Source organism: Pelodiscus sinensis, chromosome 2 (assembly GCF_052426305.1).
Source record: "Pelodiscus sinensis isolate ZL-2025 chromosome 2, ASM5242630v1, whole genome shotgun sequence".
Lineage (NCBI taxonomy): Eukaryota > Metazoa > Chordata > Testudines > Trionychidae > Pelodiscus > Pelodiscus sinensis.
Genome location: NC_143053.1, coordinates 170,407,340 through 170,421,149, shown reverse-complemented (window position 1 = coordinate 170,421,149; position 13,810 = coordinate 170,407,340). Strand labels below are relative to the sequence as shown.

The following is a 13,810-nucleotide window of genomic DNA, read 5'->3' as shown; positions in this document are numbered from 1 at the left end:
AATTGCTGTAGTAACTGTCCACATCACAACAGTGCATCTATAGCCATGCTTCTGTACTGTTTCCAATGTAGAAATATCTACAACCAACTTTCAGGCCTGATTCAATAGGGTTCAAACAAATGCCTAAAGTTAATATTTTAAGAATGTGATCAGGTGCTTTGCTGAATAGAGGCCTCAGATCTTTTGCACCAAGTACTCACATTTGTTAGTTTTTAATTGAGTTAAAAAAATTACAATGATGTAATTGATTCCCCATACCTGGTATTTTCTTCAGTGTAGATGGGATTTAACACTAAGGCCTCTAGTCAGGAGGAGTAAAACTGTACTAACTGCAAGACCTGTTGGAAAACAGATGACAAGTACATTTCTTCCAGAACTTTTCTGGGCAGCCCTTTCCTAGCTGTTTTCCAATTCTATTGTAGCATGCACAGTTTTAACACCAGGCTAGGTGCAGCAGTGGACAAGGATTATATAAAGACAAACTGTATATTCTATCCCTTTTGCAAAATTTTAGCATGCTTTCTGAATGTGGAGGTAACCCAGTCTGCACCAGTACTGTGTGTGAACACAAAGCATTTTAGAGTAATCTTTGGTTACAACCATTGCTGAAAATAATTTACACATAATAATGTAGAATGAGCCTCAGTAACCTTCACAAGCCTGTAATTGTCATTCCAGAATTGCACAAACTTCATTGGAAATGGTTGTGTTTTTTCCTAATAAAGAGATGCTGTGTTATTTCTGAACTTTGTATCAATCATGTTTTTTTAATCTAATCTTCTAGTATTGCCTGCAGTCAGATCATAAGCCCTAAACATGTCCAGATGCCAGGGGAAGTCATTTGCTATCAGCAGCGTTACCATGGAAACCTCTCACAGCTTTATCCTGTTAAAATTACAGTGTTATATAACCTTTTTATTATTAATTTTCATTTGAAGCTACCAAAATTGACTCCTTGAATGTTTTAACCTATTTACACTGCAAGCGTGAGTGAGAATTTAGATGTATGGATATATGAACAAAGATTGAGCATAAAATGATAATATTTTATGGAAGTAAACACACACACACATGCACCAAATGCAATTTACTGCTGAGTTGACTTACACTTTTTTTTAATGTTGATCATAAAAATGGTCTCTTTCAAACTGGCACTTTTGCTGAGTAGTATCCTTGCTTTTTGTATACTTACTGGGAACATCTAAATTTGTGCCATAACATACATTTCCAAGTCAACTTACCTGGAGGGGTGCCACCCCAAAACGCCACTGTGCACTCATCTAGAGATATGAGTGTGTCAGATCTGACACCTTTCATTATTTTTCTTTAATTTATTGCCTTGCTCTCTGATTCTTTGAGCCTCCTTTTGAACTGCACTGTTGATACCATTCTGAGTTCTTCAAAAGGAACTAAGGGTTGCTTCTTGCAAGTCAACAACAAGAGAACATCCACCTTTGTCTGCTTTCTTTATTAGCTTTCATTTCAGTCAGACAATTCAAACTGATGCATGCCCTATATTCTCTCCATTTAGGTTACCAGAAGCAGATACACATTCACAACTCTTGACATATTTGTGATGAACCATCAGTGTATGTGTAAATCTGTTTGCCTTGTAACCGACACTGCTGGATGGCTTTTATGCAATTTTCCTTAAAGACACGTCCAGGTGTTCCTTTGAGCAAGGTTTCAAAAGAAGGAGACATTTACTAAAGTAAATAGGTTCATGTAGAGGAATTAATAGATATACAAGTTTCTTTATGCACCTAATCTTCCTATCATCTTGAAATACCACTGTTTCTTTAGTGGACTTTATACCTCTTTTGAAACAAGACAATCCTTTCACCCTTGGTGGGTTTTTTTGGGGGGAGGGGAAGGAGGGGTTCCTCAATAATGATGACATTCAGTTAGAGAAGGGAGACTATTTCCATACGAAATTAACTGTTTTCTGTGATTTTCAAGATGCTCTTGTTCACAAATTACTGTTAGATCAGATCTTACAAATCCAGTTATCAGGTAAACTGCAAATGATTGTACAGTGTCAGTCTTGACAAGTCTACTTGGGAACAAATGTGTGACTAGAGAGATGAGGCATATTCGGGTATTTAGAGAACTGTCAAGGAGTATGCTGTATTCAGAGACTGGCCACAACAAGAACCCCAGTTGGTACTGGAATTCCATCATATATGTTTCAGGCTCTTCTTTTCTTTGGCTGCTATGTTTCTGGTTCAAACCTTAGTTCTGTGGCCAAGGTCATTCCAAAATACACCAGGTTTCTCTCCAGCAGCAATACCTTCTCCTACCAATGGTATGGTATGTGGACTCTTTTGGCTGGACTCAGCTGGATTTTATGTTCCTTTGCCTGCCTAATCAAGCTGTCATTCAATTCACACTCCAGATACTTCTGTTTCATACCTGTATGGAGATGATTTCAACCAATCTGGCAGTCCAGAGGAGCTCAGCAAGAAAAGAGAAATTAAAACCAAACCCTGAAATTTTTCCATGCTGAGTGGCCTTGTCTTTATCAAAATTAACATTTAGTCTTACTATTATTTTTTCTGTACTGCAGCAAATCTCTTATCAAGAGGCATGTTTTGCTATGAATTCCCATCTCTCTTAAGTTTGACTCAGAGTTTATCATGCCAGCCTATCAAATGCTACACTGGGATTCAAAAGGACTTTTATCGATGACTGTGATGGCTTTAGTTGGAATCCATCAAGAACAGGCTGACAGAATGCCATCATTGGGTCCAGAGCTGAATGAAAGGCCTGAATGCCGTGTGGGTAATTCGATCTTCCCTTCTTTTAGAAGCCACCATAACAGTCTTGACTGTACCATTCTTTCCATTATCTTATAAAGTGACTAGTGGAAGATACTAGCAGAGGCTGAGGGGCAAAACCCGGGTGGGAGCGACCCCCAACCGACCATGGCTGAGGAAGGCATTACTGCTGGAGGTGTAATGGATGTTAACACCGCCCTGCAAGAAGTGCTGAAGACCGCACTCATCCACGATGGCTTAGCTCGTGGTATTCGTGAAGCTGCCAAAGCCTTGGACAAACGCCAAGCCCACCTTTGTGTTCTTGCTTCAAACTGTGACGAACCAATGTATGTAAAATTGGTTGAAGCCCTTTGTGCAGAACACCAGATCAACTTGATAAAAGTTGATGACAACAAGAAACTGGGTTAGTGGAAGATACAGACTGCTAGCTTCCTAGACAAGAGGAGTCCCTGCCAGTCTTAAGAAGAACTGCTGACTTCCACTGTTTTGGTGTCTTTGGTTGTTTATACTGTCCAATGACCGGGCTTAGCCATCTTCCCAAAGTGCTTTATCATATGTCTATAGATAAGGCCAACTCCTGGGGATTTGCTTGATTAAAACTTCTATTGTATCATTGAATGCACACATGAGAGAGATCTTTCTGAAGCTAAGGTATTCAGTTGGATGTGTCTCCATGATTTTAGATTCTCTTGAATAGCCCATCTTGTGTTTTGCACCAGCTCTGCTCCCCATCTTTACACATCATAATGCTATTTATCTGTCACAATCTTTTTCACCTACATATCCCAGAGCCCTCATTTTTAAAAGAGCCTCCTGCTTCAACGTGACACTTGCAATTAGTTGCAAACACAAAATGTTGGTGACATTTAGTAAAAGTGCAATCCATAGCATTTCTATATCTAGCGACATCACTTCACTCCCAAATTAGGCAATGAAGCATCTGTACGCCAGGAAGTGTGTCCACAACTAGAGGCAGCCACAATTTTGTAACCTCAGATTGAAATCTGCTTTTAAAAATGAAACCCAATACATGCAGTACATAGTTTGCGCTTGCTAGGATCTTAACGAGAGGGAGTCTCATGCATAGTGAACTAGAATTTACAAAAAAAATCACAGGCTTTAGTTGAGACACACTGACTAATGTAAGGGGAGGGCATCATGCAAGCAGGCATTAGTCCCTAGGCCACAGGAGAGCTCTCTCAGAAGAACTACTGGCAACTAATAAAACAGGGATCTAGGGTCAGTTCAATAAACAGAATGGCTATGTCTACATTGCATGCTTCTTGCACAAAAACAGTTTTGTGCAAGAGTTCCTGAACAAAAGTTCTTGCACAAGAGCACATCCACACTGCCATGTGCTTTTATGGAAGAGATGCGCTTTTGCGCAAGAGCGTCCATGGCAGTTTGGACGTTCTCTTGTGCAAGAAAACTCTGATAGCCATTTTAGCCATAGAACTTTCTTGGCAAGAAACTCCTGTTGCCTGTCTCCGCTGCCGCCTTGTGGAAGTGCTCTTGCACAAGAGGGCTTATTCCTCGTGGGGAGAGGAATAACTCTTGTGCAAGAAGCCCTGTTTTCCAGCACTTTACTGTAAATTTACTTGCGCAAGAACGTGCGTGCAGTGTAGGCACCAAACAAGTTTTTGTGCAAGAACAGCTGTTCTTGTGCAAGAAGCATGCAATGTAGACACAGCCTATATGTGTTCCTGACAACATACAAAAGGCTAGCAAACAAACATAACAAGATTTACTAACTGTTTCACAATAAGACATCACATTGTTGCCCTTTTCATTTAAAATCCAATCTCTTTTTCCTTCACATGTAGCAGAGTATCTTGAACATGAATTATTACTATATTTAGTGATGTATGTTGGCATTTAAAACTAATGCACATCCTTCCCACACAAGTAGCACGCCATCTGCCAAAAGCGTATCCAAAATATATCTGAGTTTGAATATGAAAAATGGACACAGTGGAAGGAGCATTTTTAACCAGGAAAAAAACCAACACAACAGCTAAAGCACAATATGTTTTTAAATGGTATTCTACTTCTAACTTTGAGTAATGCATAGAAATAAGTGGCAGAACTGTCTCCAGAGATCTGTGATCTTGATGAGACTGCCCTTCTTATACTAGTGTAAGCCAAAGATGTCTTTACTTTCCCTGGTGCTACTCGACACTCAGAAGGTAGATATGTGAATCTGTTGCATACCAATCCCTTCCTTCACCACAAAAATGAGAAAATAAACAATAGATCAATGGTTGCCAAAGACTAATAAAAACCTGCCGCTGGTTTATACAGCACTTGAGCCCTGAAGGATGAAGTAAGTTCCTATACTGCAATGACTTAATGAGACACTGGATCGAGGACATAGGGGAACACACATGGAAGAATATTTTTTTCCCTCCTTTCACTCCCAACATTAGGGCTATGTCTACACCGGCAAGTTCTTGCGCAAGAACATCTTGCACAAGGGTTCTTGTGCAAGAACACATCCACACTGCCATGTGCTTTTGCGCAAGGGCACCCATGGTAGCATGGACGCTCTCTTGAGCAAGAAAGCTCTGATGGCCATTTTAGCCATAGGGCTTTCTTGCACAAGAAACCCCTGCTGCGCATCCACACTGCCCTCTTCCGCAAGAGCTCTTGCACAAGAGAGCTTACACTTGTTAGAAAAGAGCGTAGCTTTTGCGCAAGAAGCCCTCTCTTACCACGCTTTACTGTAAATCTTCTTGCGCAAGAGCGGGCGGGCAGTGTGGATGCTCTGCGGAAGAACGTCCGTTCTTGCATAAGAACCTGCCAGTGTAGACATAGCCTAAGTGTTTGCTGAGGGGGAAAAATACCCACCTATCTGACATGGCAGGAAATACCAAACTGATTTTTCAAGAAAGATTCACATTTAAGGGCCATGTGTGTTAAGGAGTGATACCTGGATAAGAAGTATTTTGGGATTTGGCCTTTGGAAATTACTTTTATCTTATTACGGAATGGGATCTATTATTATGGATCCAAAGCATAAGTTAACATATTACAAATACCTAAATCAGCTATTTACAGCTGGTTGAAAAAACCTTTCTACCCACTTCTCCCACCCCCCATTTATAAATCATTAAGGTACCAACCTGGATTTCTGTGAATGCATTTGCTGTTTCTAATTTGGGCAATTAATTTACAGGCAAAAGTAGGATTTTGAATAGTTCCTTTTGTCTATTTGCTGTTCTTTTATATGTGCATAACTTACTCCTTAAGCCATATCAAACTGATTCTGTTCTCTCACTTAGGCATGGTCTATATTAAAGGGGAAAGTCAACTTAAGATATACAACTCCTAGTTGGAGTCAAAGTATCTTAAATGGTGCTTTGACACACAGTGGGAGATTGACAGGAACACATGCTTCCACTGACTTCCCCTACTCCTATGAGGGGCAGGACTACTGCTCGTGAGGAGTGCCCTCTCAGCCCAAATCAGCAGGTTTTCACTACACCCGCTAATTGAAATGCTGGAAGATTGACTGCAGCAGCGTCAATCTTCTCAGTAGTGTAGACAAGCCCTTGGTAACTAAAATATTTTTAAACAGGATAATAAGGATTAAAGAATCATAAATAAAACAAAAACAGCCAGGCCACATTCTGACAGATGTTACTCACTATGAGTTCATGCTCCACAAGAATTCCCTTTGACTTACATTGAGAATATTCATGCCACAAATTTCCAAAGATATGCATTAAATTACAGAGGAACTTAGGCATAAATCACATCTATCAATGGCACTTGTATCTCCATTTTACAGATGGAAACTGAGGCACGGGGAAATGAAGGGCCAGATTTTTACAGGAACTGAGGTGCCTACAAGCACAAATAAAATACAGGACTATGTAGCACTTTAAAGACTCATAGACTTTAAGGTCAGAAGGGACCATTATGATCATCTAGTCTGACCCCTTGCATAGTGCAGGCCACAACATCTCACCCACCCCTCCTAGAATAATCCTCTCACCTATATCTCAGATATTGAAGCCTTCAAATACTTTGAACACCCCAAGATGCAGAGAATCCTCCAGCTGTGATCTGTACCCCATGCTACAGAGGAAGGCAAAAAACCTCCAGGGCCTCTGCCAATCTACCATGGAGGAAAATTCCTTCCCGACCCCAAATATGGCGATCAGCTAAACCCTGAGCACGTGGGCAAGACTCATCAGCCAGACACCCAGAAAGTTCTCTATAGTAACTCCTAACATCCCTCCATTGACCTATTTCCCACTGATAATGAATGGTCAATTAGTTACCAAGATCATGTTATCTCATCAAACCATCCCCTTCATAAACCCATCTAGTTTAATCTTGAAACCAGATAGATCTTTTGCCCCCACTATTTCCCTTGGAAGGCCGTTCCAGAACCTCACTCTTCTAATGGTTAGAAACCTTTGTCTAATCTCAAGTCTAAACTTCCTACTAGCCAGCTTATATCCATTTTGTTCTTGTGTCCACATTGGTATTAAACTTAAATAATTCCTCTCCCTCCCTGGTATTTATCCCTCTAATATATTTAAAGAGTGCAATCATGTCTCCCCTCAGCCTTCTTTTGGTTAAAGTAAACAAGCCAAGCTCCTTGAGTCTCCTTTCATAAGACAGGTTTTCCATTCCTCGGATCATCCTAGTGGCCCTTCTTTGTACCTGTTCCAGTTTGAATTCATTCTTCTTAAACATGGGAGACCAGAACTGCACACAGTATTCCAAATGGGGTCTCACCAATGCCTTCTATAATGGCACTAACACCTCCTTATCCCTACTGGAAATACCTCGCCTAATACATCCCAAGATCGTATTAGCCTTTTTCACGGCCATGTCACAATGGCGGCTCATAGTCATTCTATAATCAACCAGGACTCCGAGGTCCTTCTCCTCCTCCGTTACTTCCAACTGATGTGTCCCCAGCTTATAACTAAAATTCTTGTTATTAATCCCTAAATGTATAACCTTACACTTCTCACTATTAAATTTCATCCTATTGCTATCACTCCAATTTACAAGATCATCCAGATCTTCCTGTATGATATCCCGATCTTTTTTCTGAATTGGCAATAGCTCCCAACTTTGTGTCATCCGCAAATTTTATCAGGACACTTCCACTTTTGGTGCCAAGATCAGTAATAAAAAGATTAAATAAAATGGCCCCAAAACTGATCCCTGAGGAACTCTGCTAGTAACCTTCCTCCAACCTGACAGTTCACCTTTCAGTATGACCCGCTGTAGTCTCCCCTTTAACCAGTTGCTTATCCACCTCTCAACTTTCATATTAATCCCTATCTTTTCCAATTTAACCAATAATTCCCTATGTGGTACTGTATCAAATGCCTTACTAAAGTCGAGGTAGATTAGATCCACTGCATTTCCTTTATCTAAAAAATCTGTAACTTTCTCAAAAAAGGAGATCAGGTTGGTTTGGCATGATCTACCTTTTGTAAAACCATGTTGTAATTTGTTCCAATTGCCATTAGCCTCAATGTCTCTAACTACTTTCTCCTTCAAAAATTTTTCCAGGATCTTAGAAAGTGTCTGATCCACTCCGCCAAAGGATCAATGCCCACAAAACAGATATTAGACAGGATCACAAAGAAAAAACAGTTTCTTGCCATTTCAACCAGAAAGGACACTGTCTCAATGACTTAATTACCTGCATCCTGCTTCAGAAGCCTTTTAAATCTGCACTTGAAAGGGAATACTCTGAACTATCATTCAGGCTAAAATTCAATACCCTACGCATGGGTCTCAACAAAGACCCTAGCTATCTTACCCATTACAAAGATAGCTTCCCCAATTATCACCTCTAATACCATTAGCTCACAGACATTTACCTCCCCCCCCCGCCTCCCCCTTCTGTTTTGAAATCTGATTTGTCCTTTTCATATGTGTTCATTTTTTTAATTGTATCCTTTGGTATATATGGTTGTAACTATTTTCTTCCACTATTTGATCTGAGGAAGTGGGTCTGGCCCATGAAAGCTCATCACCTAATAAACCATCTTGTTAGTCTTTAAAGTGCTACAAAGTCCTGTATTTTGTTTCAGCTACACCAGACTAACACGGCTACATTTCTATCACTATTCTACAAGCACAAATATGTGCTTAATGGGATTTACAGACATGCTTAACTGCCACTGAAATAATTGACTTCAGGTGCTTCTATAAATCCCACTCGCTACCTATGTGCCTCTTTTGACACCAATCTATTTCCAAAGGTACATTGACACTGCCAGTGCACTGCCTCCCAACCTGGAGTGAGAAGGGCTTGGGTTGCCACTTTACAGAAGGCTATATAGAAAGTACTTTGAAGTTGCTCTTGGGTTTCAGAGCTTGAGATACAATTTCTAAATGCTAGTTACACAGCTGCTTTTACAGTGCTAGTGGAAGCACTACTAGCGCAAAGCTCTTGAACTGGGTGGCTTGCCAATGTGAGCAGTGTTCATACCCGTAAGTCACTAACCAATGTCACACAGGAAGATTGTGGAGAAGTGGGGACTTGAACTCAAGTCTACCAGCAAGTCAGAACCTACTTAGTGCCCTGACAACTGAACTACCCCTTCCCTTCCTTCCAAGTAAATGAGAGATGTTATGCTGGAAAATATGCCAGAGCCTCACAAAAGTGAACAGTACATAGCTAAGGTACATTTTCTGGCATAATGTGGTCTGACAGTTCATGTACCAGGCGAATTACACCTACTGACTGCCACTGTCAATGGCATATAATGTAAAGCTATAAGATATATGTAGTAGGGGAAACTTTACTAATATTGTATAACACTTTTTTTTAAATTCACTGATACACTGAATGCAGGTCTGCTATTGAGGAATGATTTAATCTATGGCAGACCTATCAAATGTTGGCCTTTGAACTGATTTGTCTATTTCTTCGTTAATCTTAAAAACTTTTTCTAAATTAGATATTAGACGTTATTTTTCTAAAGTAATGTTTGCATCTCCCACTGGACCACAATCCAACTGTGAAGCTACCTCATCAGTTATTAAAATTAGCATGTTTCATTTCTTATTTCCCAGAGAGCGCTCTCTTTTCAAATGAGCAAGAACTTGATTTACAAAATAAGAGAGAAAACCATAACAAAAATAATTTAATTGCTGTTTCATATTTATCATCTGTCTTCTGAATTACCTCTAAAGTTGCCCCCACTCTCAAATTATTTGCCTACTTCCATAATAGTGCTATAATGTGTGCCTCAGCAGTACCATATTCTAGCAGAACACAAACTAAATACGACACGTGATGTTCAAGCAGTAAAAAGGATTATCTGAAAAGGTCGAGTTAGTCCACTATGAATGAGCGGGGATTGCAGTTATAGTCGATCAGTTAATTAGTGTTCAAGGAATATAGCGGATTTTACACTTTTATTTTGCCTCAACTGAGGATACAGAGGGTTTAGCAATCGCTTCTTTCAGAAAAATAATTTATTCAAAGATTATTTCATGAAATCCCCATAAAAAGAAAAAAAAATCAAACCAATTTTAGAAACAACCTCTTAAGCTTCATTATAATCTGCTCTTCAAAACTACTTTATATGCAATTTGGTTCTCTGAAATGAAGAAGCAATTGGGGCTAACAGTTGTTTCCCTACCCCCATTCCTTTATTCTAACCTATCAAATTTATTTAGATTAAATGGGAGGCATCTTAGATTCAGGCTTGACAAAATGCCTTGCCTAAAGACCGTCTGTTTCACTGTTTGCCTTCCCACAATGCTGACATGTTATTACTGTGATTTATACCAATTCAAAAGAAAACACAGAGGAGAAGAGCAGAACCACTCAAATTGCAGAGCTTAATGTGTTTGGATGAATTATTGTAAGCTGCTGATTCTGAGCTCACTGTGATAAACATCTGGAGTAAATCCATGCAAACCAAGAAAGAGTTAACCAATGTATATACAATCAGAATGAGTCCCTGAAGACAGTGCAAGAGAACATGCGGGGAAGTAAGGACTCACATGCAGCAACATTATGGATACCCAGATTGTGAATCCAATTTCTGTGTAGAGCATGCCCAGGTACTATCCAGGGGCAAATGGTCAGGGTAGGTATGGATGAATATATGGCTTCTGCACGCTCCCCCGCACCAAATAGGCCAGCTATTGGACCCAGATAGTTAGAAAAAGTATACTAAACTCTTTTCAGAGCTGCAGTATATTATTTGTACTCCCTGAACAAGAGCAATAAATTATGACTACACAGCACTGAGCCCAACCTCTTAGTTGGTGTCAAGCATTCATGTGCATTTAAGGCTGTATGAATCAAACAGAGCTGACATCAGGATTATTGATCTGACACCACTGAATGAAACCCCAACTCTAGTTACACCTGATTGGCATGCAGTACTAGCCCTTCTTTCCGGTCGAGAGGAATTTCTGCAAAATTTAAGCACCTCATTTTCTGGCTGTGAAGAACGCCTCTTGCATGTGATAAACTACAGTTATTGGCATCTGCAGAGAGACTAGGTGAAACAGCACTTCTAATGTAACAATGACAATATCTGAATCCAGAGTAGTTCAGTTGAATTTCACTCTTAAAATGCCAACCACAGAGGAATGGCATTTTAAGGGTTAAAAGGCTCACACATGACTTTGGGAAAGCCTGTTGTGGCCTTGGAGGCTAGAACGGAAACCAGCCTTAAAAGTAAAGAGGAATAAAAATGGAAAGGATGCTGAAATGTGGTGGACACATACGCAATGATGAACAAAGAACCAAATAAGACGAAAGCTGGGGCATGAGGTATTGGTCACTCACCACAGCTTCCTCTGCTGGCTCACTAGGCTCAGCAAACTGAGCTTCTTGATCAGGAGCAGCTGCCGCAACAGAGGGAACGGGGGGTTCTTCAGCCTCGGGTTCCAAAGATGGCACTTCTTCGGCCTCAGTTTTAGTTAGCTTTTATTTTAAATGGAAAAATCAGTGATGAAGATCATTTGAAATCGGGGAAGGGGAAAACAATTTGTGATTAATACACTCTCCCTCTACTACAGCATTTCTCAGAGTGGTCTGCAGACCCATTCTGAGAAAGCCACTAACTGGCAGTTCTGGTGTGTTTACTTACTGGCTCCATAGCCACGAAGCCTTGTAGCTCCCATTGGCTGAGGTTCACTGTTTGCAGCCAAGAGGAGTCATGGGAAGTGGTGTGACCTGGACTGCTGCTGCTTCCTGAGGCTCTCCTTGGCTGCAAATGGCAAACTACAGCCAATGGGAGACACGAAGCTCCATGGTTGCGGAGCCAGTAAATAAACAAACCCGAGCGGCCTGTTGGAAACTTTCTCAGAGTGGGTCCATGGATCACTTTGAGGAACACTGCTCTAATAGTTAACTCCACACCAGTCACCTATGTGGAATCCATCTTCTGAGCCACGTCACTGTGGCTCAAACTCTGCTGAATTTTAGCATATATTTGTTGTTAGCACATCAAGGAACAAGAGCCCTGCAGTAAAGTGCCCCTCACCCACCCAAAATGATTTCCCCACATATATACTAACTTCCACATTTCATAAGACCGTTTCCAAACTATAATTGTAATAGTGTTTACTCCAAGGGATAAAAATACTTAGGATAGGAGTACTTCTACATAGCAGGAGCGCTACAGGTTGGGATCACTTACACAGAATAACTAGCTCAACCAGTCAAAACAAACTTACTGGATTAGTCCACCATGAACTAATTATTTTGTTTACTGCAAAGCTCAGAAGTTAGTTACTTCAGTCAAGCATCTTCATTCACATTTGACACCACCACACAGTTGGGCGGAAGGGTTCTTGTGATATAAAAGGCAGCATCTGTAAAAGTCTCTAGGGGTACATCTACACAGCAGTGTTATTTTGGAATAACTAACGTTATTCCAAAATAGCATAGTTCACGTCTACACTACAAGCCTTTATTTTGAAATAATGTTGAGCTGGAGAACTTCTTACTTTGACTCATGGTAACCCTCATTTTACAAGGAGTAAGGGAAGTCAAAGGAAGAGAGTTCTTCCTTCAACATCATGCTGTGTAGACAGCGCCAAAAGCCAAATTAAGCTATTTCAACTTAAGCTATGCAAATGACATAGTTGAAGTTGCATAGCTTAATTTGACTTTAGCTCTGCTGTGTAGACATACCCTAAGATATAAAAACATTTTCTTTTTCAATACTTTTCAAGTAAAAGCAAGAGGCCTTTATTTATTTTTCACTCATTCCTTAAACAGGCTAACTCCCTTTGCAGTCAATAGGTCTTTACCTAAATAAGGATATCAGGAGTTGGCATAGTATAAAAACATTCATTATAGTATATCACACTGCGGAGTAAATAGCGTGGAGTACATAGTAGATTAATATTAGCTGTATGGTATTTCACAAAGAAGAAATCAGAAACTGGAATGAAAAACACTAGGCATTTCTACCTACTGTTGGCCACTAATGAGTTTCCTGAGGCTTAAGTATAAGTAATTGTAGCTACTTAGACAATTGCTATAATGCAGATTACATTGATTTTCTTCAAGTTGCTTGCACACAATAGGATTTATCAAGTAATCTTCAGTCTGTTTGCCTTGTTTGAACTGCCGCAAAATAATGCCCAGAGTATACTTACTGAAATACAGTATTTGATTACTCTTCTGGAAATATGTGTATATATACTATATGGAAGCCACCCTAAATAATACTTTCAAACTCTTGCCACTGCCAACTAGCATTTATAGTTTATGTCTCTACTACTACACTGACACTTCACATTTCTGTATCACCTTTAGCTAAATCAAAACTGCAGTAGAACATTGGTGAGAACTAACTGTCTACCAGAGCATGATCATATGCACAAACATTTCTAATAAAATGTCTTCATTAATAAAAGTCATAGAATCATAAAATACTATAACTGGAAGGCACCTCGAGAGGTCATCAAGTCTAGTCCCCTGCCCTCACAGCAGGACCAAGCACCATCTAGATCATCCCTGATAGATAACCTGCTCTTAAATATCTCCAATGATGGAGATTTCACAACCCCCCTAG

General features: G+C 40.0%; 1 protein-coding gene and 1 pseudogene across 3 annotated transcripts in view; one reads left to right on the top strand and one right to left on the bottom strand.

Moving 5' to 3' along the window:
• Positions 1-13,810, bottom strand: part of AMPH (amphiphysin) — a 181,794-nt gene that overhangs the window by 14,241 nt on the left and 153,743 nt on the right. For all 3 annotated transcript variants that reach the window (XM_089776541.1, XM_006124072.5, XM_006124073.5), the window contains one exon: positions 11,569-11,706. In XM_089776541.1, coding sequence (XP_089632667.1) covers positions 11,569-11,706 — 138 coding nt within the window. The remainder of the gene's footprint in view (positions 1-11,568; positions 11,707-13,810) is intronic.
• On the top strand, positions 2,854-3,211 carry LOC149525372 (small ribosomal subunit protein eS12 pseudogene; annotated as a pseudogene).